Here is a 24,086-nt window from a genome sequence, read left to right as displayed (position 1 = left end):
GCACATCTAAGTATGCAGGCATCTGAGGTAAAGCTGTCCACATAGACCATCCCCACACCACCATCAACGTCGCCCCCCCCCCCCCCCCACCCACGCTGGGCTCAATGAGCGCTTCAAGCCTCACTTTCAGATCGCTCTACTGCAGTGTAGTCTTCGCGGTCACGATTGCACACTGACAGCGGTGAGAGCCGGCCGTGTGGAGGATGGTCTATGTGGACAGCTTTACCCCAGATGCCGCCTGCATATTTAGACGTGCTTGTTTTAATCATCATCCATGTGCGTTGCTAAATGTTGTACCTTCATTAAATGTAACCATATTGCTACACTTAGAGGCGCCTCTCTTCTGTTTTATACTCTGTAGCTCCCGCTGAATTGCTTCTAATCCCCTTTTGGAGGCTTCCATTTGTAGATGGACATTTTATGGTTACACAACCTATCACATTGCTATGATCTTTTTATATGGACTATAAACTGAAGGACTTATGAATAAATGGTTGTGGAATTAATCATTTGAGTTTCCATTATTTCTTATGGGGAAATTTGCTTTAATATACAAGTGCGTTGGATTACAAGCATGTTTCCGGATCGAATTATGCTCGCAATCCAAGGCTTTACTGTACTCTCGATCTTGTATTCTCCCATCTCTGCAATCCCGGCAACCTCACCAACACCCCCTTTCCTCTCTCTGATCACAACCTCATCAGTTTCACTGTATCCATAACAGTGAAATAACAGTTAGCTGATAAGTGCATTATCACTCAGGGTCACAGACAGCAGCTGTTAACAATTTCCTGTCTCTGAAGAACCGGTTTTCAACTGAAAACCTATAAACACTGAACTTCCTACCTCCAGGAATGCAGGCCTTCAGCAAGCACCCTGTATAGGAAAATAATATTAACCATTTTAGCTCCAGAAGGTTTTACCCCTTTCATGTAGAAAAAATGGGGTTCCCTCACGCTATCAAAGTGAAAAATATCTGAATGTGGTATGTCGGTTAGATTGCTGCCAGTCCTAAAGTGTATACCACGCACTTGAATAAAAATAAATAAAAAAGGTGATCAGCGCAAACTATATACCATATATTACTACAAAGATGGAATATCCTTGTTTGATATTTATATGGTAGACTACATCCTCTTCGACATCCTCTTCGCCGCTCAGCCTGGCCATTGGTTGGCTGGAGTGGATGGACTGAAAGCAGCGCAGCCATTGGCTTGCGCTGCTGTCAATCACATCCAATGACGCAGCACGCGGGTGGGGCCGAGTGATACAGTGAGCGGCTATAACCGCCGGCTGTATCACGGGAGCGTGCCCGCAAGTGCTTCTCACCATGCGAGGAAGCTCACATGAACGTGAGAAGTACTTGAGGGGGGAAGCCGAGACAGCCGCCGAGGGACCCCAGAAGAGCAGGTTCGGGGCCACTCTGTGCAAAACCAGCTGCAGGTAAGTATAACATGTTTGTTATTTTAAAAAAAAAAAATTCCCTTTACGAACCCTTTAATCCCTTCCGGGAAGTTGCCGAATCAATATAAATAGAACTGTATTGGTACACCTACTCACTTAAAGGTGTACACAAAGGATCATTTGATACTCGGCACTTTTTGTTAATCTTGCACCATTTTGCACTATTTAATGTTCGTTCAATTAGTATTTAATATTTAGCACCTGATGATGATTTTCACGATTTTGCACTATATTAATTGTTTGTTTTAATTATCAGCACAGCAGCAGCTATTTTATTCACTTTATGAATTTATGGTAATGTGTTGCACATTTTTTGAAAAAAATGTATTTGCGTAGTTTGCACAGCAGTAATTTGCACTAGGATTTACAATTAGTATTGGTATAATTATTGATGTATTGCACTTTATCTATGTGGTAGAATACATATAAATATCAAACAAGGATATTCCATCTTTGTAGTAATATATGGTATATAGTTTGTGCTGATCACCATTTTTATTTACCCCTTTCATGACCAGGCCATTTTTTGCTATTGAGCACTGTGCTACTTTAACTGGTTTTGCTTGGTCATGCAATGCTGCACCCAATTACCCAAATTACATTTTGATAAAAAAAATTTACACACAAATAAAGCTTTATTTTGGTGTTATTTGAACACCACTGGGTTTTTTTTTTTTTTTTGCAATATAAACTAGAAAATAGCAAAAATAAAAAATAATTTTTTTTTTACTTTCTGCTATATCTGCTATATCCAATAAAAAATGTAAAAAATACAATTTCTTAAAAAAATTTTGCCAAAATATATGCTAGTATATGTCGTTTGGTAAAAAAAATTCTCAATTCCAAAGTGTATATTGATCAGTTTGCTTCAAAGGTTTACAGGGATAAGAAACAGAGAGATTGTACCCTCTGTACAGAGCTTTGTGATGATTGTCAACACAGGGCTCTGGGCAGTGATTGGACACAGCCGATCGGAATGGACATAGATGGATCAGCTGGTCCGTGTTTAACCAACCAAATTTCGATCCACTTATGGCCAGCTTAAGATGTGGAGTTGTTACAATTACTAAATATAATAGAATAAATATTACAAATATAATTTATTATTAACTAAATATAATATATCAAATTGAATGCTAAGGAGACCTTGTCACATCCCATGCACCTCAGCAGATAAATGTACTCGCATACTGATAAGTCAGTGCACGATGTGTGTTCAGAGTCTATTCACACAGGGGCAACACGACTTCCAGCGAGACTGGTAGGCAACTTGGGCACGACTTGAGTACGAATCACAGCACGACTTGAGGCAACTTACAAGGCAATTTGAAGTTGCCTCCAGGACAGGGGACTTTGCCAGTGGCCAATCACATAATAATCAGCTCTGTGGGAGGGAGGGGTTTGCCTAGAAAACTTTTTTTACTTCCTGGAAAGTTGCTTCAGTTAAGACAGGGGATCTGACTTGGAGGCAACTTCCATTGAAATCAATGGGTATAAGTCACTTAGAAGTCGGATTGAAGTAGTACAGGAACCTTTTCTGAAGTCGGAGCAACTTCAGTAGTGTACATTAAGACGGCTCTCATTCACTTACATTGATTTTATCATGTCGCACGACTTCAAGTCGGATCAAAAGTCGCCCATGTGTGAATGGACTGTTAGGGCCATAAACCCACACCGGCATGGCTATCAAATTGGGAGCAGCCGTTGTGTCCCATTTGACATGAATGGGACTGCCTGCATGGGGATGCACTGCAACTCTGTGCACCCCCTTGCAGGCAAACATGGACCTCGTACGGATGTACGCTGTAGTCTGCACATGTGAACGAGGCCTAAATGTAATTAAGTACAAAAAGGAATAATGAAGAAAATTTAAAAAAAAAACACCAACAAACGCAAGTATAAACACATGCGGACCTGCGCACTGAACGCAAAGTTCAAACAAGCCTCAATATATATTTATACTGGAACAGCAAATAAAGAAACCCTTCTGCACAATATCAGAGCATCAGATTGTCGGGAGCGTACCTTGAACTCTTCCACAGTCTGGAATTTGTGAAAGAGTGATAATGTACATTAGTATAGAGAGGTCAAATATAGTCAGTATGGGAGATGTGAATCTGATGTTCTTTTCTTGTTCTGAACTGTATTAACCTCCCTGGCGGTATGATTATTTCAGATTTTAGGTGCTGAAAGCGGTACCATTATTTTGCATGGAAATTTGGCGATTTATATTGTAAGCCTGTAATTCTTAGAAATAATTCACTTAAATCCGTCGAAACAAGAGTCTAATAGACATCCCGGGTATGATAAAATTAGAAATATGAAATCATAAATTATAATTTATATATATATATATATATATATATATATATATATATATATATATATATATATATATATATTATAATAAATAACTATAAATAATTATAACAAATAATAATATAATAATAATAAAAATTATTCAATAATGTAATCAAATCAAAAACACTGAAATATGCTGAGTTGCAGAATTGTCGCTGTCATTACTTTTAATGTTTGATGACAAATTTCCCCACAAATTACTATCGCTCAATTCTGCAAGTGATTCTAATTTATTATCGCTGTTTTCTAGCTGGTCTATAGCCACTTTTGATGTAAATTGAAATTTTTTGGTTGCTATGGACAATCTCCAGTTTCCTGGCATAAAGAATAGTATATATAATATAAAACTGCATGCAGGACACGGGACAAACCACTAGGGACAAAGGGGATGTGTAATTATTTGATACAGTACTGAAATCTGTAAGATTACAGTATACTGTATCTATACTGCGTTTTTTACTTTTTTGAATTTGGCGCCGAACTCCGTCCTGTGCGTCGCAACGCTTGCAGGGAACAGAGCTCGGCACTCTCACAGATGGAGCGAGACACGGCGGCTCGCTGATCACAGCGGGGAGACATCACTGGATCCAGGGGACAAGGTAAGTAACCCTTACATGGATCCAGCGATGGGATCCTGAGTCTGGCTTGGGAATACCGCTCATGGTAATGAAATCTCACCCCGAGCCAGACTCGAGAATACCGCCAGCGAGGCTACAGTCTGTTATTTTACACATTTATTTATTGAAAAATACAATAAAAATGTCCTTATGCTTTTTCGAATCAGTGTTATTACTCATAGAGAAAAAATTTAGAAAAAAAGTGATAACTGCGCTAAATTTCATATATATTAAACATCACTAATTCAGCAATAAATGTGCAATTATTAAATGATAAATGTGCAACTTTAAATGCAGATACCCTTAAAACAACTACCATCAAATGGTTTCCTATGTGCTTGTTCAGTGATACAATACATAACACAGCATGCGTCCCAATAAATCACCAAGCAGATCAAAAAACACAAAAAAAAACACAACCCATCAGATTGTGTAATGGAAGTGCCGTTATGGACAAAAAAAACGTACTGCGCATGTGCTATGCGTTCCAACATGTGTTCCATGGCGTTATGCGTTAACACTTAATGATCTGATGGGTAGCGGTATTCTAACAGAACACTCATGTGGATCTTACTACACCCAGCTATGTCTAAAATTTCTGAATAATTTTAGCAATAAAATTAGCGTATATAAATAAATATACTATATACTCACACTTTATTGCTAAAATTACTCTGAAATTCAAGACGTAGCTGGGTGTAGTAAGATGTCAGCATGGGTGTTCTAACAGAATGCCTCTATCTGTCAGATCATAAAGTGTGTGGAACGCATCGCGCATGCGCAGTAAGTATTTTCTGGTTGGAACGTCACTTCCGTTGCACAATCTGATGGGTAGCGATAATCTGATAGAACACCAGCAGTGACATTCAGAGCCAGCAAGTGAGGGTGTCTGTATGTACACACTTACCCCTAAGTGTCGGTTCACAGGGAGGCAGCGCGACTTGCAGCGCGACTGCCTCAGGCGACCTGGACACGACCGCTGCGGCGACTTGCAAAACGAGTTCTCTATAGAAGTGAATGCAAGTCGCTTCAAATCGCACCCCAAAGTCGTACAGGAACCTTTTTCTAAGTCAGAGCGACTTGTGTCTCTCCAATTAGAATGGTTCCATTGTACAGAACTGGACGTGACTTGTCAGGCGGCTAAGTCGCCTGACAAGTTGTTCCAGTGTGAACCGACCCTCACTGTAAACACTGAACCCCCCCCCCCATGTTTACATTCTCCTGTCAGTGGGGAATCCCATAGAGAGAATTTACTGGTTGTTAGGACACCGGCCGGTGCCAGCACCTAACAACCAATGCAACAGCAGATTTAAAAATTAACCGTTTGTCTGTTTACATCTGTTAAGGTCCGCTTCCGTTTTTGCAGCGGACCAAATATAGAGCTATGAAAACAAAACATCTTAACGGATGCGGATGTAAACGGATGATCTTCCGTTTACATCCATTTGTCCATAAAAAAGCATTGATGTCCATTTTGTCATCCATCAACAAACGGATGAGAAAAGGACAGATGGTCGCATGTGTGAAAAGGGCCTAAAGCATTACTTATAATACAATTTGTATTTTGTAAAATATAAGCGAGTGTATACAAAAAGCAAAACCTTTATCTGTCAAGAATTCTTAGGCCGCCTTACATTAAGCCAAGAAAAACGGCTAAAGCAAGTGAAGTGACAAGATAAGCACTGAAGTATTACTTTAAAAATAATATTAGTAGCTAACAAAGATAGTAATCACCACTAAGAACTGAGCAGCATCAAAATAAAGCACTTTTATTGTTAATGTTCCTGTAGAACCAGTTTAGGCAAAGTACAGACACTGATAAAATTCTATTGAGGAGGCTTTTGTTAAGCTACTGTAACTGGGTTTGAACATGTTTATTTCGGTTAGAAGCTGCCAACGTAAATGAAATATGCCAAACAAACCCCCAAGTCACATTTTAATATCTAGACACATTGAGAGTTATTTACAAAAGGCAAATCCACTCTGCACTACAAGTGAACTTAGAAGTGCAGTCACTGTAGATCTGAGGGGAAGCTCTGCTGATTTTATCATCCAATCATGTGCAAGCTAAAGTGCTGTTTTTTATGTTCCTTGCATGTCCCCCTTAGATCCACAGCGACTGAACTTCCAAGGGCACTTGTAGTGCAATGTGGATTTGCCTTTCGTAAATAACCCCCATTATCCAGTAAAATACGCACATACTGAGGGTGTTTTTTTTTTGTTTTTTTTAGATCACTTCACTCTTAGAAGTACAGATCAGTGTTTTTTTTGTTTTTTTCAGATTATAGCATTTGTCATTATTATTCACCTCTTTAAACAGATGAATGTGCCATCATTTCTGTGAAGCATTGATTATTATGTTATGACGAGTTCCTGAAACATGTCTAACTGGATGGTTGACTAAGCACAGCCTGGATTATCTCCAGGGCCCTATACATAAGGTTATTAAAACTGATATGCCTAACTCTGTTTAATCCAAGGAACGATGCTATCTCTGATACTTCATCAGAAAGCGCGCACACTGGCCGAGATTCAAACCATGTGTAGGAAGGCTGAATGTACCCAGGATGATCGATTGATCAACTTGAGTGCCACCACCCTGCATGATTTTACATGCGATTTATTGCTAGCGGTTGCTATAGCTGCTAGCAATAATCACTGTGTACTCCCAGCGAGGACGGCTTCCCTTGCCCGGAGATCGCAATGGCAAGTATTCTCCTGTCAATACTGTCTGTGTTGATGGGAAAATCGATGGAACCCATGGAAGCAAGAAAGAAAATTTGCACCGTCTATGGCTGGCATTAGCCTAGTCTTGAGTTTTTTCTGGTGTGCCTGGATGATTCAAATTTCTTGCAAATAATAACCTCCAATGACCATCTTTTGGGCACTGGGGGTGCTGATAAAACATCAGGACCAGTGCTCTCAGACACATTCAGTTTTTGGGGTTCCCTTGGCAAATGGTCCTCTTCACAAAATCTGCTATGATTGATATTTTCATCTTTTGGTATTAATAGGCTACTTTCACACTGAAGGTGTTTTTTTTAGATGTTTTAGTGTTAGAAATAGCACCTGAAATCTGCCTCACATGCCTCCAGCACTTGGGCTTTCACACTGGGGCAGTGTGCTTGCGGGATGGGAAAAAAAGTCCTGCAAGCAGCACCTTTGGGGTGGTTTGGGAGCGCTGTATACAGTGCTCCTAAACCGCCCCTGCCCATTGGAATGAATGGGCAGCACTTCCGAAGCCCCGCAACATGGGCATTTTTACCCTTTCTTCGGCTGTTAGCGGGGGGTTAAAAGCTCCCTGCCTGCAGCCGAAAAAAGCCCAGCTAAGACGACGGTAAAAAAAAACGCTAAAAGGCTAACACTAGCTGCGCTTTACCGCTAACGCGGCCATGGCTCAGCGTGAAAGTAGCTTTAAAGCTGAACTCTAGTTATGCAGTTATATTATAATATAATATAACTTATATTATAATGTAAGTATGTATATTCCAAACCTCTTGTGGATGCTTGTTTCTCCAACAGGATTTACTTCCACAGTTATTGATGCTACTATCTGACACTGTCGGGTGTGCTGGGTGGTGTGTCCCCCAGTTGGGGGCTCTGGTTCCTCTCAGGCCGCGTACACACGGGCGGACTGTTCGCCCAACCTTGTCCGCTGAACAGTGTTTGGGCAGACAGTCCGCTCGTGTGTGGGCTTTCAGCGGACAGTTTCAGCGGACAGTTTGACGGACAAAGTCTTTCGGAAATTCCGAAAAACTGTCCGCTGAAACTGTGTTTGAGCGAACAGTCCGCCCGTGTGTAGGCTACTTTCGAAATGAGCAAACTGTTCCCGCTCGGAGGAAAGTCTGCTCATTTCGAGCGCGTGTGAAGGTAGGCGGGGCCCGCGACGGAGACGTCGCGGGCTCCGCCGCCTGGAATGGGCTTAAAGGGGAACCCCAACGCCGAAAAAAATCGGCGTGGGGGTTCCCCCAAAGTCCACAATAGACCCTTGTCCGAGCACGCTACCCGGCCGGCCAGGAAAGGGGGGTGAGCGAGCGCGCCCCCCCTCCTGAGCCGTACCAGGCCGCGTGCCCTCAACATGGGGGGGTGCCTTGGGGAAGGGGGGGCCGCGCGGCCCCCCCACCCCAAAGCACCTTGTCCCCATGTTGATGAGGACAAGGGCCTCTTCCCGACAACCCTGGCCGTTGGTTGTCGGGGTCTGCGGGCGGGGGGCTTATCGGAATCCGGGAGCCCCCTTTAAGAAGGGGGCCCCCAGATACCGGCCCCCCACCCTATGTGAATGAGTATGGGGTACAATGTACCCCTACCCATTCACCTGTGAAATAAAGTACAAAAAAAAACACAACACAGAGAAAAAATATTTTATTGCACAGCTCCGGGGGTCTTCCGTCTTCGGGGGTCTTCTCGCCGGACTCCTCCGCTATCTTCGTGTAGCTCTTTTACTAGCGGAGGAGCCCGGCTTTCTTCCTCCCCGCCGCCGGCCTCTTCTCCCGACTTCGGGGGTCTTGTCCCCCTCTTCGGTTCTTCTGCCGGGCCACCGCGCCTTCTTGTAGCTCTTTTGCAGGCGGTGGCCCGGTCTTCTGTCGCCGCTGTCGCCGTCGCCGCCTTCCGTTCTTCTTCTTCTTCTTGTTCTTCTTCTTCTTCCCCAGGAGATGTTGACACGTCGCTCTCTCCGGCCGGAATGCCAGAGCCGCGCTGTGCGGTCACTTATATAGTGACAATGGGGCGGTGTCACATGGTATATGTCACATGGGTTGGTCACATGGTGACCCCGCCCCCTTACGATGTCATAGTCCCCATGTGACATCAACCCATGTGACCAACCCATGTGACATATACCATGTGACACCGCCCCATTGTCACTATATAAGGGTCTGTTGTGGACTTTGGGGGAACCCCCACGCCGATTTTTTTCGGCGTTGGGGTTCCCCTTTAAGTCCATTCCAGGCGGCGGAGCCCGCGACGTCTCCTTCGCGGGCCCCGCCTACCTGTACATGCGCTCGAAATGGGCGGATTTGCCTCCGCCTTACGTGGGCGAGTCCGTTCATTTCAAAAGTTGAGCGAACTGTTTGGCAAACAGTTCGCTGAAACAGTCCGCTCAAAAAGTGCCGTGTGTGGCCATGTCCGTCCATGCTAATTTTGAGCGGACTGTTTGCCGAAACTGTTTGACAAACAAAGTTGGGCGAACAGTCCGCCCGTGTGTACGCGGCCTCACTGACAACTATGTGACTACAGTATACAATAGAAATGTAGTGGCCATCAGAAGGAACCAAAGAAAAGTGGAGAGATGTTTAACAGGAAAGCATTCTGTAGCTTATGAAAGAGGTCATATTACAGGGTCTGAGATGCATAGAGAGATGTATGGCTGTCTACTGCAGTGCTGGGACCTGCCACCTGGATCTGGGGCTTTGTAATGATGAACGCAAACCTGAGTTTCTCAAAGGTTTTCAGTAACTTGATTAAAGACTTGGGACTCTGGACATACATAAGATGAGCTAAGTTACTGTCGTTTAGCTGTATGTGTATATATGTCACCAAAATGTCGATGGTTGACATTCTGTGTCACTTAACGACCACTTTATTAGGTACACCTGTTCAATCGCTTGTTAACACAAATTGCTAATTGGCCAATCACATGGCAGTAACTAAATGCATTTAGGCATCTAAACGTGGTGAAGACAACTTGCTGAAGTTCAAACTGAGCATCAAAATGGGGAAGAAAGGGAATTTAAGTGACTTTGAACGTGACATGGTTGTTGGTGCTAGACGTGCTGGTCTGAGTATTTTAAAAACCGTTGATGTGCTGGGATTTTCACGCAACAACAGTCTCTAAGGTTTACAGAGAATGGTCCGAAAAATACAAAGTATCCAGTGAGCAGCAGTTGTGTGGACAAAAAAGCCTTGTTGATGTCAGTGGAGAATGGGCAAGATGATAGAAAGGCCACAGTAACTTAAAGAGGGATTCCACCAAAAAAAAAACATTAAAAGCCAGCAGCTATAAATACTACAGCTGCTGACTTTTAATAAATGGACACTCACCTGTCCCGGGTTCCAGCGATGCCGGCAGCCGAGGCCGATCGATCGCTCGGCCCTCGGCTGCTGCCACCGCCATTCTAGGTGAGGGAATCAGGAAGTGAAGCGAATCGGCTTCACTTCCCGGTTCCCTACTGCGCATGCGCGAGTTGCGCCGCGCAATAGGAAATCTCCGCGCTGTCACTGGGACCCGTGTGTGTCCCAGCAGACAGCGCGGCAGGGCAGGAAATGGCATAGACTCCCACGGGAGTCTATGCCCGGAAGTGGGTGTAAAGGGATCCGATCAGCGGAGGTTCCACTTTAGGGTGGAATCCCGCTTTAAATAACCAGTTGTTAAACCAAGGTATGCAGAATACCATCTCTGAACGCACAACACATCAAACCTTGAAGTAACCTTGGGCTACAGCGGCTGAAGACCGCACCGGGTGCCTCTCCTGTCAGTTCAGAACAGGAAATTGAGGCTACCATTAGCACAGGCTCACCAAAATTGGACATTAGAAGATTGGAAAAATGTTGCCCGGTCTGATGAGTCTCAATTTCAGCTGCGACATTCAGATGGTAGGGTCAGAATTTGGCGTAAGCAACATGAAAGCATGCATCCATCCTGCCTTGTATTAATGGTTCAAGCTGGTGGTGTAATGGTGGGGGGGGATATTTTCTTGGCACACTTTGGACCCCTTAGTACCAATTGAGCATTGTTTAAACCCCACAGCCTACCTGAGTATTGTTGCTGATGATGTCCACCCCTTTATGATTACAGTGTACCCATCTTCTGATGGCTACTTCCAGCAGGAAAATCCACCATGTCACAAAGCTCAAATCATCTCACCACTGCTTTCTTGAACATGTCAATGAGTTCACTACTCCAATGGCCTCCACAGTCACCAGATCTCAATCCAATAGAGCAGTGGTTCTCAAGCCTGTCCTCGAGTACCCCCAACAGGCCTTTTTTGGGGAATTTCTCTTGGATAAAATAGCGGTACAAAATACCAAGCCATTGCCTCTGATTTAAGGCACCTGTGCAAGATAAAGCAGAACCTACAAACATGGCCTGTTTGGGGGTACTTGAGGACAGGGTAGAGAACCACTGCAATAGAGCACCTTTGGGATGTGGTGGAATGGGAAATTTGCATCATGGTTGTGCAGCTGACAAAGCTAAAGCAACTGCGTGATGCTATCATGTCAATATGGACCAAAATCTCGAAGGAATGTTTCCAACACCTTTTTGAATCTATGCTACAAAGGCAGTTCTGAAGGCAAAAGGGGGTCCAACCCAGTACTAGCAAGGTGTACCTAATAAAGTGGTAAAAAGAGTAAACTGCGCTATTTGAAAAACCCTCCCTATAAGCAGCAACTCAGATCGTAATACTCTGATATTCACGTTCACTTAATCTAATTTTTTGACCACTTATGTTGTTAACTGCATGAAGTTTTTATTTTATTTTATTTAGAACACTTTTTTGTTTTTAGCACAGCTCTTCTTTTTATGTTGTTTACAGTACCTAATAAAGTGAACAGTGAATGTAGATCTACAACAAACTTTGATGAATACATAATTTGTGGTGCTGGTTATCTTCTGTTACTTGGTATACGTGGTATCACTGCAGGCCATGTACTTATAAAAGGTATTGAGATATTGGAGCTGGATGAGGTTGATACTTAAAATACCGAATAAAGCTCATTATTTGGAGATGCACAGGACCTTTTGTGCAGATGACGACTTTCATACCCAATGATGGGACCCTTGTATATAAATTATTTTTTTAATTTTAGTAATTTTCTTCTTCTGGAAAATGTCAGTCCATAAACGAATATCTCTCTTCGCTTTATATGTACATTAATACATATATTATTTTTTTGATAGGCTACAGTTTGTTCTTGTGTTGAGAATTCAATGAAACTAAAAAAAACTGAATAAGTTATGATTTGTATTATGAACAAATGTAGTACAAGTATGGCTTCCATCTTTCAGGGCTGGTCCCAGAAGGATAGCAAGGGTCTTCATTGGTTGGAACCACTTGTCTCTCCCTAGAACAGCTCTCAATTGTCTAAGCCTCATCTAGCCATTATTGTTGGGTTTTAAGCTGGGATAAATATAGCATAGTTTAAAAATGTGGAGAAAATCGTTAAATATGTGTGACCTTTGACTTTAGTACCTGCGTGGAAATAGGTATTTTGTTTTTCTTAGCCATATGGAGCATGTTATCGTCTAGTTCTCAGCATCAACTTTAGAAGCTGGAGATGAATTTCAGTAGAAGTGGGTGCTAATACCTTAAGGCTGTGTTGTGCCATTATTGTCCTTGGTGTAGAAAACTGCTAATCTGCATGTGAAGACTGCACTGTGTGAAATGGTTTTGTGTTTCCGCTGAGAAAAAAAAAAAACATTATTATCAGCTTTTATACAGAGGTGAATGTCCTTCATGCGACACCATTAGTTCTCATGGAGATTTACAGCTCTGCTTATCAAGGCAAGTCCAATTATGTGATAGACACAGAAACTGTTATGCAATGCAAAATACCTTGGTAGCATTTCCGGTAATCTGCTGCTCATTGGAAATTGCAGATTTAATGGAAACTTATCTGCAAGTTTTCTAAAATTGGCCATACACTAGTAGATTTAGGAACAGAGCTCACAAACATTTGTACAAAAATTCTCATCGGCAATTACAAAAAACGTTGCTTTTCACATTTAGCAATTTTTAAAAAACAATTTATGAGTAATTGAACTTTCTCAAACAAAAACCATATGCACTGTTATGCCTCGTACACACGGTCGGATGTTCCGACGGGAAATGTTGGATGTGAGCTTGTTGGCTGAAAGTCTGACTGCGTGTACACATATTAGCCCTTGTACACACGGTCGGAAAATGTCCGATCGGACCGTGTTGTCGGATAATCCGACCGTGTGTGGGCTCCATCGGACTGTTTCTGTCAGAATATCCCACGGACAAAGTTTTAGAGCTGGGCTATAAAATTTTCCGACAACATGATCCGATCCAACTTTGTCCAATTATTTGTAGAGAATTCCAATCGGACAAAGTGCCACGCATGCTCAGATCAAATTCCTAGACCAAAGCTATTGGCTACTAGCCTGAACGTAGTCCCATCATAACAAAATAACGTCATCAAGTTACGAACGATCGGATTTTCCGACAACTTTGTCCGACCATGTGTATGCAACACAAATTTCGGACAAAATCTGACGGATTTTGCTGTCGGAATGTCCGACCGTGTGTACGAGGGCTTAGGGCTCTGTCACAGAGGAGTTGAACATAGGGCAGTTGGGTCATGGCTTTTCCACCTCCTGACCGCCTATCTATACCATTCAAAACTGTTAAATTAGTGAGCAGATGGAGGTGTTCACACTGCAGCTTTAGCCCGGGTTACACTATAACCCGCTGCGGAACGCACAGGAGCGCTGTGTGTCCCTGTTCCCCGTTTCAGGGACGAATCAGGGGCGATTCTATGACTGAATTCAGCCCTGAAACGGAGCGCACTGTTAAGGCACCTATGGCGTTTACACTACATTTTAGGTGTCGTTACAAAGCGTCAAAAGTGATCATTTCCCGTTTTAGCCTTGAACAAATGGATAAAAAAAACACATCTCACTGGGCATTTGAGGAGCGTTGCCTGGTGCAGCATGAATGCCTGTGCAACGCAGTCAAAACACTCATTAACGCTATAGGTGCATCAATGCACATTAATACCCGGTACATACGATGAGATTATCAGACGAATGATCATCTGTTTTTTTTTTTGTTGCATGCTAATCTCAAATCAAAGCTGATGAGTTTACTAAAGTCACGAAAATTCCCGTACGACTGAAAAACAATTTGGACGTAATGTCAATTTACTATTATCGCTAGTGGCTGTTATAGCTAGCAATAATCACTGTCTTCTTCCAGCAAAGATCCCTTAGCCCCCCCCTCGGGAGAAGACAATGGCTCGGCAGGAGGGATTCCCCTGTCAGCACTGTCTGCGTTGATGGGGGATTCGTGGGGGTTGCAGAAAAGAAATTCGCACTTTCTATGGTCTGCCTTAGAAATTAGTTGGAGAAATATTTCCCACCCACCTCGTAAAAATTTTTCTTGTTATAGTTAAAAACGAACACCGAAAATCAAAAATTAGAAAATCAAAAGAACTGAATGGGCTACAAAATTGCACTGCATAGGAATGCACAGGAATCCCATGAACTGACCGTTAATGAAATTTGGCTGGTTCAGCATGGACGAGCCTAATTTTGTTCAGTGTATGGCAGTTCCTGGTTGACAGAAGGAAATAATTTGATCGACTTCTCTTGAAGAGACATGCTGGAAAATTCATCTTCGTCAAGTCTGCAACTGCTGATCAGTGTAGAATAGCAGCAGTGGGTGTTGCTGTGAGAATATTGTCCGGCCATGATATAGTGTCCGCGCCGTACTGCGCATGCGCAGTACGGAGCAGACGAAGCTTCGGAAAATCTCCGAAGCTGAACGGCGCCTGCGCCGTGAGTGGAGGTGGTAGCCCCACCATCCAAGCGGACATAGGGTTGTGAATATTAGAGGGCCCCTCGTGGGCGAGCTTCGCTCGCCACGCTTCGGGCTTGGCCTCGCTGCGCTCGGCTCTTTTATATTCTTACTCTATGTCCACTTGGATAGTGGGGATAGAACCTGGACTCAGTGCGCAGGCGCCGTTCATCCTCGGCAATTTTCGGAAATCCTTAATTTACCTTGTTTGTTTTTTTTATTCAGCCAAAAAACTAACTGTATGGCCAGCTTAACTCCTGGAGTTGGGCTTTAAGCAAAATGAGTGGTCACTAAAAATAGATTAGAATTTCCTTATGCAATATTTCATATTCTTCTGTAAACACCTAAATCATATCTTTTGACCTCGTTGTTGTTTTTGGCATGTAATGTAATTGAGATATGTGCATACCATCTGTTTTCAGAAAGTAATTCTGTAGTGAACTTGACCCTCAAAATAGTATTATTTTGGTTAGTATATTTTTGCCTTTTAGTTTATTTTCGTATTTATTTTAGTATATTTTAAGTTAGTTTTCCTTTTGGTCCTCCTTGTACAGCTACCGATTGGATATGCTCTTTAAATATTGTAGACAACAGATTGTAAATGGATAGGTCACATTCTGTAGGTATGGGATAATCTTACACAATTGCCAACAACGTCTGCTAAAATAAGAAATGAAAAGACGACTTCTGTACGGGTCAACAACTTAACAAGTAGACCAGTTGTAGCATTAATAGAAAGTAATCATGAGAAGACTGGTCTGTCTGCTTTTTATGAGTCGAAGCCTGCCCTGACAGACTTGAGACTGTACAGTGATTAGAAACTGTAAAAGAAATGCCTTTGATGTACATGTCTGGGAGGTTCCAAAGTCAGAAGCACAATTAACCACCAATCTAGGAGGTGCCAGCCATGGGCTCCTGGTGTGCTGCCAAACACTGCCAACAGTATCTGTTCAATTAGAAACTAATATACTGTATTCGCTGTAGTAATACACTAAAAACCTAAAATATTTCTATATTTGAAATGGAACTACATTATAGCCACTGACAATAATCCCATGTAAAAATCTGGCATGCTGGTTGTACCATCGATTGATGGATTGACTTGGGTGCAATCAGCCTGCCCATAGATGGTTTGAATCGTGGCCGGTTCAGCAGGGATTCCAATGTCAGGCTTAACTCTTCCCTCCCCTCAGACTGACAATGCTGCTGTCCAAAGGCTTCTGCTTTACTAATTCATCCAGAATGCAGACACCCAAAGGCCTCTTTCACACGGGCACCTCCGCTATGCGGAATCTGCTTACTCAGCAGGGGATCTCTCCGCAGATCCCCACTGAGCAGGCGGATGACAGGTCCATGTCCGCTCCGCTACGCAGAGCGGACACAGACACAGTCAGCCCCGTTCTGCTCTATGGAGCAATCAGATGGAAGCAGACCATCTGTCCATTTGCATCCAATCTGATCCACTGGATGGATGGAAAATAGGACCACCATCCATCTGTTTTTAGCGGACAGGATCAGATCGGACGGCGCGGGTGTCAGCGGACATTCGCCACTCCATAGAGGACAATGCAGCGTCCAATCAGTTCTGCCTGAAAAACTGACAGACGGAGCTGATCGGACAGCCTGTGCGAAAGGGGCCTGAAGATCCTTTCACACGGGACAGATCCGTGATGATCCACCCTGTGAACATCCGCTTGCTCAGCAGGAATCGCTCTGTTGATCCCCGCTGATAGCTCTGATTTCGGAGGGCCATCACCTTTAACAGTTTTCTGAGGCTGACGCTGTACATAGGCAGAAAAGAGCAAGCCACTTGGAGTAACCTTTGAACCTTTGCTTTTCCAATACCGAGAACAGCTGATCAGCAGACGTCTGGGCTGAGCAATGTTTGCTTTTCCTTTATGGATGTTAATGAAAACTCCTTAAAGGAGCCATTTAGAATAAAGCTGGGTACACACAAGTTTGTTTTTTTCGTAAAAAAAAAAAAAACTGTCAGCTCTGATCCGAGCCGCTGTACAAATGATCCAAAGTTAGTACAGCGATCTCCCTTGCTGAGCTGTAGAGTTCTGACAGGGGGACGCCCAAACCCCCACCAGAACACTGATTAGTGATCTCTGCCATTGGCTAAGAATGCTGATTGGGAGTCAGTTGGCTGCTGGTTTTCCAGCATGCATGTCCAACAGCATTCCCAACATGCCGAGTGTACGCCATTTGTTTTTTAACCGGCAGATATCTCCTGACATTCGCCCCGTGTGTATGGGTGTTAAGACTCATAGGAATTAAATGTTATTATTTATTATAATAATAGTACAAACGATTTACACAGCATTTTACATACTGTATATTCAGATCACTTCTATTTTATTTGACACTCATTGCCTCACCTTTAGTCATGCACTGATTTCACCGCACACTGTAAACATCCCACAGTGTGCATTAGATGCTACAACAAGTCTAACAGAGCCTCCAGCCTTTACAGTCTCTACCCCGTCCATAGATTTCAGTTTTTCTATCGTGAATGTTCAGCATCACATGCAGGATTTACCACAGCTTCCTGATTTGAGGAATTTATATACAGCACCCTGCTGGCTCCTACCAGCAGCTATGATTTGCTTGCATTTTATAAATAAGAGCGGAGACCAAATGATGGTGGTGTCTAAAATAAGTTATGTAGAAGGTCTTCTGACCTGTTTTTGTAGATGGTACAATGTTTCACTCCCCCTGTTCTTTACAGAGTGTTTTGCCTCCCCTGATGTACCCATTCCCACAGCCTTCCCTGTACTCCTCTTTTTATTATTCACTTGGTTATGCACTAGAAAATGCTTAAATAAAGAATGCAAATAAATAAATATATTAATAGTAAATAAATAAAACAAGTTATGTAATTAAAAAATATATAATAAATAATATATATAATTATTAAAGTCCTAAAAATTCTGTATGAAAAAGGTCTCTTCTTTCAACTAAACATTTAGTATTACCTTAAAAAGAAATCTTTAGGGAGGGAACGTGAAGGCTGTGGGTGGTGGAGCCTTTATACAAGTATACAACTGAGCTTAATGTTATCAGTCTGGCATCACATGCTTTGGTTTTCTGGAGACTATGCTGATTAAGAAAATCATAGGTTTGCCAAACTCTCTGTGCAACAACAGTTACCATAATGATTCAACCAAGAGTTCCCTTTAGTATTCAGGCCTGAGTAAGGCTTCTCATATGGTAATGAGAACCATTTAGTGTAATTCAAGCTTTTTTTTACCCAATAGTGCTGTTTGCTTGTAGAAGCTATAATTACCCCATTTTAATGTTGATCCATCAAGAATTTACTCAGAGTGGCCTTCAAAAATGTAGGCAGTATTTGCACATGATTAATGCACTAATGTATTATCAGTATGACAAAGCTAGTAATAGGAGACAACAATATGCCTGTATATACATAAATAGAGAATATGCTATAATGCAATGGCCTTCACCTACTTAAACCTTAAATTCAACAAAGTGTATGATAAGCTATTGCAGAACCTACTCAACTGAAGAGACTAATGCCTAGTACACACAATGAGAAAATCGTCCAAAAAAATACAGATTTCAAAGCGATTGTACAATAATCTGATAGCACAATCTTTCAAGAGCCAATCACGAGTTAATTGCAAAATTATCTTAAGGGACAAACACGAAAAATATTCTCGGACAATACCAGAACCAGCGATTTTCGTTTAATCAGTACAGTATTCGTCCATAAAGACCAAAACCAGAATGTTCAGAAATAATACATTAGAAATAATACATTACAATATATTCTGTCATATGAGAATTTTCGTAACTTCAGTAACCTATTGGTTTTCGATATAAGACTACTATGCAAAAATAATAGGCGATCATTCATCTGATATTCTTATCGTGTGAACAAGGCTTAAGGCAGGCCATACATGAGTCAATATTTTTGTTCCACCAGTGGGTTGAAAGAAACAATATGACTACATTCCCCCATCCACATGCTTGATTTGATTGGCGGAATCCCTCCCACAGCAGTATTGTATTCTGACAGCGGCCCCAGAATACACTCATCAGCACTGCCAGCGGCACTAATCGAGAAACATATTTCCAACAGGCTGGTTTCTACACAAGCCGATTGATAGTGCCCTTGCTATAGGTGTAGGTCATCTACGTACCTCGTGATGCCTGACTGGAAAACTCCCAGGATGTTGGTAAGAAAACCACTAACAGAGACCGATAATGTTCACCTTCCCCATCACAGGAGTGAGCTCTTTCTCTCATTCAAACCCCCTCACATTTCTCTGATGCAGTAACACTGAGCTCAGCCTTTCAGAGCTCCCTCCTGTAATAGTGAAGGTGAACATTATCAGCTGGGCCTCTGCTAGCGATGTCCTTAGCAACATCCTGGGAGTTTCCCAGTCAGGCTTCATGAGGTATGTGGATGGCATGTGGATGGCATGTGGATGGCTTACTCCTATAGAAAGGGCATTTTTTTAACTTTTGTCAAAGCTGCAGTTTGTTTTTATCTACAGACACCCCTTATATGCATAGACAGTTTTTTTTTTTGTTTTTTTTTGGGTAAAGGCAAAATAACCCTTTAAATAAAAGTATAAACTGAAATATGCTAAAAAGCAAATCTTTAAAAAAAGTAAAATAACTTATATTGGAACTAAAATCTAGAGATCAAAAGTCCCTTATTCAATTTTCAAACTTACAGACATTTAACTGGTAACCATGAAATAAATGGATGTTAAATACGAGCTAGGCTAGGAGATTTTTGGTTAAATTGATCCTGTATGATGCCAAAAGTGGAACAAGGTGTTGGAATAATGGAATTTTAGCATGTATGCCCAATGACCAAAGAAGAAAAACACTGTTCCTGAAAACCCCCCCAAAGAAGATAGGTGCAATGGTGTTCCACATGATAAGGGGGAACACAGAACTGTCATCAATGGAGGAGACCAAACTTGGAGGTAAATTGTCCATGATGTTCTCCTGGGGCCCCTGGTTAAATCTGCTTTAACTGATTTTTAAAGGTAACCTGTACCTGTACCTCCTCCTATAAATAAACAGAATATGGAAGACGCCACTACTAAACTGTTGAAAATGCCAGCTGCTTGGCTGATGAACAACTGAGGTTTTCTGTAATCCTTCAGGAAATGCAACATAGAATGCAACCAAAGCTGGGCTGAGGCATGTCACATTTTATCCCAGCTACCAGCGAGAGCATTGTTCTGAGCACGTGGGTGTGAGGTTTATACAATATAGGGTTTATAATATATGGAAACGATTATTTATTTAAAAAACATATAGCTTTCTGACCACAATAGTACATTTTAAGGGCCAGAGAAGAGTCAAAACCATTCTAATACACACAAGCCAAATGATGATATAGCTAGATTCCAGAGATTGTCATATTTTTTTTCTTTTCATTTCATTAGAGTAAACTGCATATAAAAATATCTAAAGTGTACTTTTAAACTTTTGATAACATTTAAAAAATGCAGGTTTGATGGCTCCAGGTTGTCAAGGGTTTGTAGGCACAGATCTGGAAATGCTGGATCATTGCAAACTGTCTTCAGTACATATCTATGTACATACATGATCTCATGTCAGCAAAAACGCACACATGTGCTCATCATTTTTTAAACCCCTTTGCAACATTGAGACCAAAATTGGGAGATGACCCATCAAGCGCACCTTTAGCTCTAATAAATCAGGTCCAATGCATCCTAATAAAAATCAGTGTGCAGGGTTTGCCAAGATGGCTGCTTCCAGTTAAAGCTTAAAAAAAAAAAATTGATGCAAACAAAAAGGGAGCCGTTATAAATATATCCATATCCCAAATAGTGTTTATTTCACACTCACAAATTGGACTATAGAATAGGATGAGAATACAAAGTGACACGATGGGACAGCACACACCTTCTCTGCTAATGCAACACTAAGGCTGCATTGTGTGGCAGCACAATACTGTGTCAGCTGTGTCATTTCAGGTACAAGAAGAATCAACCTCCACTAAGCAATCAGAAAACCCCAAGTATCAAATCAAGCGATCTTTGTTACCCTGGTTGAAATTTTATTTTCTTAAACAAAAGATTCCTTACAGTGTAGACCTCTAACATATTTACGGGCAATGCCACTGTAGAGAACATTCAATACATAGTGACAAATGTGGAGAGCATGGCTTTTGACCCTTTGCTTTCTCTAGAATAGAAATCTGAGCTGTCTGCAATTCCTCTGCTCTGCGGCTATTGAGGTGCCCACTAGCTGTCACTCCCACCCAATCTCCAGCAACATGCTGTATATACATTGTACATGGTCTCAGACAACGAGAGACATGCTGCATTCCATGCAATGCCAGTCCAATATCTCTATGAATGATATTTCTAGAGTGCAAAATGAAATTTCCTGGCTACCCGAAGAACCTTTAGGGTACAAAAGCTGGCAAAACCAATCACCAATGCAGACAATGATGGATTTCTGCTGACTCAAATGATACTTCTTCATGACTCGGGCAATCATTCCCTGCAACAACTCCACTCATAACAGGAAAATTCCCACTGCGATTACAGATCCATTACTTTAAAATGCACATCTTTTTGTTTAAACATCCGTCCCCCCAAGAATAGCGAATCTTTCTTAGAGATTCCATATAAGCATTCAAGGTATGATTAGGATAAGAATGAGAGCCCATTTAGATCTATGCGTGTGCGTAGAGGTGCATTTTTTTGTAGTGTTAGGTAGATGTATTTTCATAAGTTATTTCCTTTCCTCATTGACATGCGTTAAAAAGGTGCCTTTTCAATGCGATTTTTACTTTAGAATTTGGAGTGTTTATAGTTAACCTCTTCCCGCTGGTGTCACACCTATATATGCATCACCACGAACGTAGGCCTCAATACTGAGCTGATGCATACATGCATCACTATCTTGTTCTGCGGACATGCTTGACTGGCACCCCAGAACAGTGATGAGCTGTCAAAGGAGCTCTCTGTCAAGTGCAGTCGATCAGGAGCAGGTAGGTGCGCCAATAACAGTGAGTGCATACTCGCCAGCCCCGCCTACTGGCCTTCGGCGTCACTGGCTAGTTAAAGGGCCAATGGAAAGGGGTTAACAATAAATTGACCAAGGCTTTTTTTTTTAATATCCATTGGCCACACATCAAACCATATGTAACATGCATGTTGATGCATTGCCATTCACATCCATAAGTCCCTCAATGCACTAAAACATAGGAAAAATGGGAAATGGGATTGCAACACGTGCGTTAAAAGGCAGCGGTGAAAATGGCACCTGAAGAATATCCCTGAACCCTTGTTGTTTTAATTATTACAGTATTGAATCTGAAAATAGAAAATGTACTAATAAAAAGCCATCGACATGGCATATGAGACTGCACACTTTGCCCCCCCTTCTTATTTCAATAAAATAAAGACTAGCTTCTTCTTCAAATGAAGCTACGGATGAAGATCGATATCCTCCTGGGAGCGGAAAACTAAGTCTGTCAAATGAAAAGTGACTTACCAGCAGCTGTGGCCAGCAGCAGGGTGGAATGTAAGCCAAGGAGCAGAAGAACCAGACTCTGATTTGAAGCCATAACCCTCAGTAATCCCAAAGAAATCGGACAGCGAGAAGACATACGAAGGAGACACACAAAAAAAAAAAGAACCTAGTGTGGCTATAATCCGATTTCACAATAAATGTGATTTCTAATCCACGGGCGGCAGAGGCCCTTCTAGCGCAGGATCCTCAGTGGACTAGACTGCCTTCTCCCATCAGATAACGCTCATTCCAACTAAGGGAGTCTGTTCTCCCAGAGAAACTCAACGATTTCACAGCCCTTCACAGCATCAAAAAGTCCTTACAACAAGGTCCCGCTAATACCATTTCCCAAAGCACGGTATTACACAGGGGACGCTGCCCTTCTCTCCGACCCCTCACAGGGGCAACTAGAAACACCAAAAGCCATTAATAATGATCAGTCGTTGCACAAAACTCCAAGGCGACAATGACTGCCTAATATTCTGACCAAAAATAGAGAGCTCCTTCTTTCAAGAGACAATACATTGAGAATAGGTCATTGCGTTGGCCAGTTTCCTCCTATGTCTTCTAATACTGTGTCCATGGACCTCTTCCAGCATCCCTTCCAGTAGATGATTTTTTTTTTTCCTGAGTTACTTTTCTTCCTGCCAGTGAAATGATTGTTTTCTACACTCCATTGGTTAGAAATGTAGATGTCCCATGTGGGGGGGATGCTGGGATCAGATAGTAAATGGTTTCAGCCTCCAGCATCAATAGATCTGCTCAATGTGCAGCTGTCTGTCCCGGGTCCAAGGTATCCCCAGCTTGCCTGGAGTTATCCTTCCAAGATGAGGCCCTGCACGGGCTGCACAAGAATGTCTCCTGCTCCTGTGGTTTAAAGAGAGCCTTGAAGCCTTAAGGAGGCACCCTCAGCCAAGGCAGAAGCCCCCCTCTCTTCCCTTGGGGAAGCCATCACAAGGGGTGTTGTGCTAATGGGAGAGGGCTGAGGAGGAGGGGAACTGGAGACAGAAGTGTTGATGAGGAAGGCACCGGATCGCCTCCCCTCTCTTTCTCTCTCACACATACACAAACCTCCTCCTCCTCCTCCTGAGCTGCTCCTGTGTCACAGCCAGACACAAAGAGGCCTCTCACACCGCCCAGACTGAGGAGAGGAGGGGAGGGTGACGAGGGAGGGCAGAGTCTAGGCCTGCAAGGCTTTTTTTTAACCTTCTTTTGAATCAACTTTATTCCACACTAACAAAAAAAACACTAATTTAATCATGTCTATGTTTTTACTAGGGCTGCAACTAACGATTGTTTTCTTAATCAGTTAGTTTGCCGATTATTGTTTTGATTAATCGATTAATCGGATAAAATCATTAAAAAACGTAATATGCATTTTTTTTTGTTTATTTAAAGTAAGAATGAAAATAATGGGGCAGCACTATTCCTCCCTGGAACATCAATGATGGGGCAGCACTATTCCTCCCAGGAACACCAATGATGGGGCAGCACTATTCCTCTCAGGAACACCAATGATGGGGCAGGACTATTCCTCTCAGGAACACCAATGATGGGGCAGCACTATTCC

At 42.4% G+C, this 24,086-nt stretch overlaps 1 protein-coding gene across 2 annotated transcripts in view; it reads right to left on the bottom strand.

Annotated features, from left to right (window-relative positions):
- BMPR2 (bone morphogenetic protein receptor type 2) overlaps window positions 1-23,636 on the bottom strand; it is a 245,476-nt gene extending 221,840 nt beyond the window's left edge. For both annotated transcript variants that reach the window (XM_077448607.1, XM_077448608.1), the window contains exon 1: window positions 22,499-23,636. In XM_077448607.1, coding sequence (XP_077304733.1) covers window positions 22,499-22,613 — 115 coding nt within the window. In that variant the 5' untranslated portion in view covers window positions 22,614-23,636. The remainder of the gene's footprint in view (window positions 1-22,498) is intronic.
- Between the last annotated feature and the right edge of the window lie 450 nt (window positions 23,637-24,086).

Source organism: Lithobates pipiens, unplaced genomic scaffold (genome assembly GCF_037356315.1).
Source record: "Lithobates pipiens isolate NorthernLeopardFrog02 unplaced genomic scaffold, aLitPip1_a1.2 Scaffold_22, whole genome shotgun sequence".
In the NCBI taxonomy this organism is placed as follows: domain Eukaryota; kingdom Metazoa; phylum Chordata; class Amphibia; order Anura; family Ranidae; genus Lithobates; species Lithobates pipiens.
This window is presented reverse-complemented; position numbering and strand designations above follow the sequence as displayed.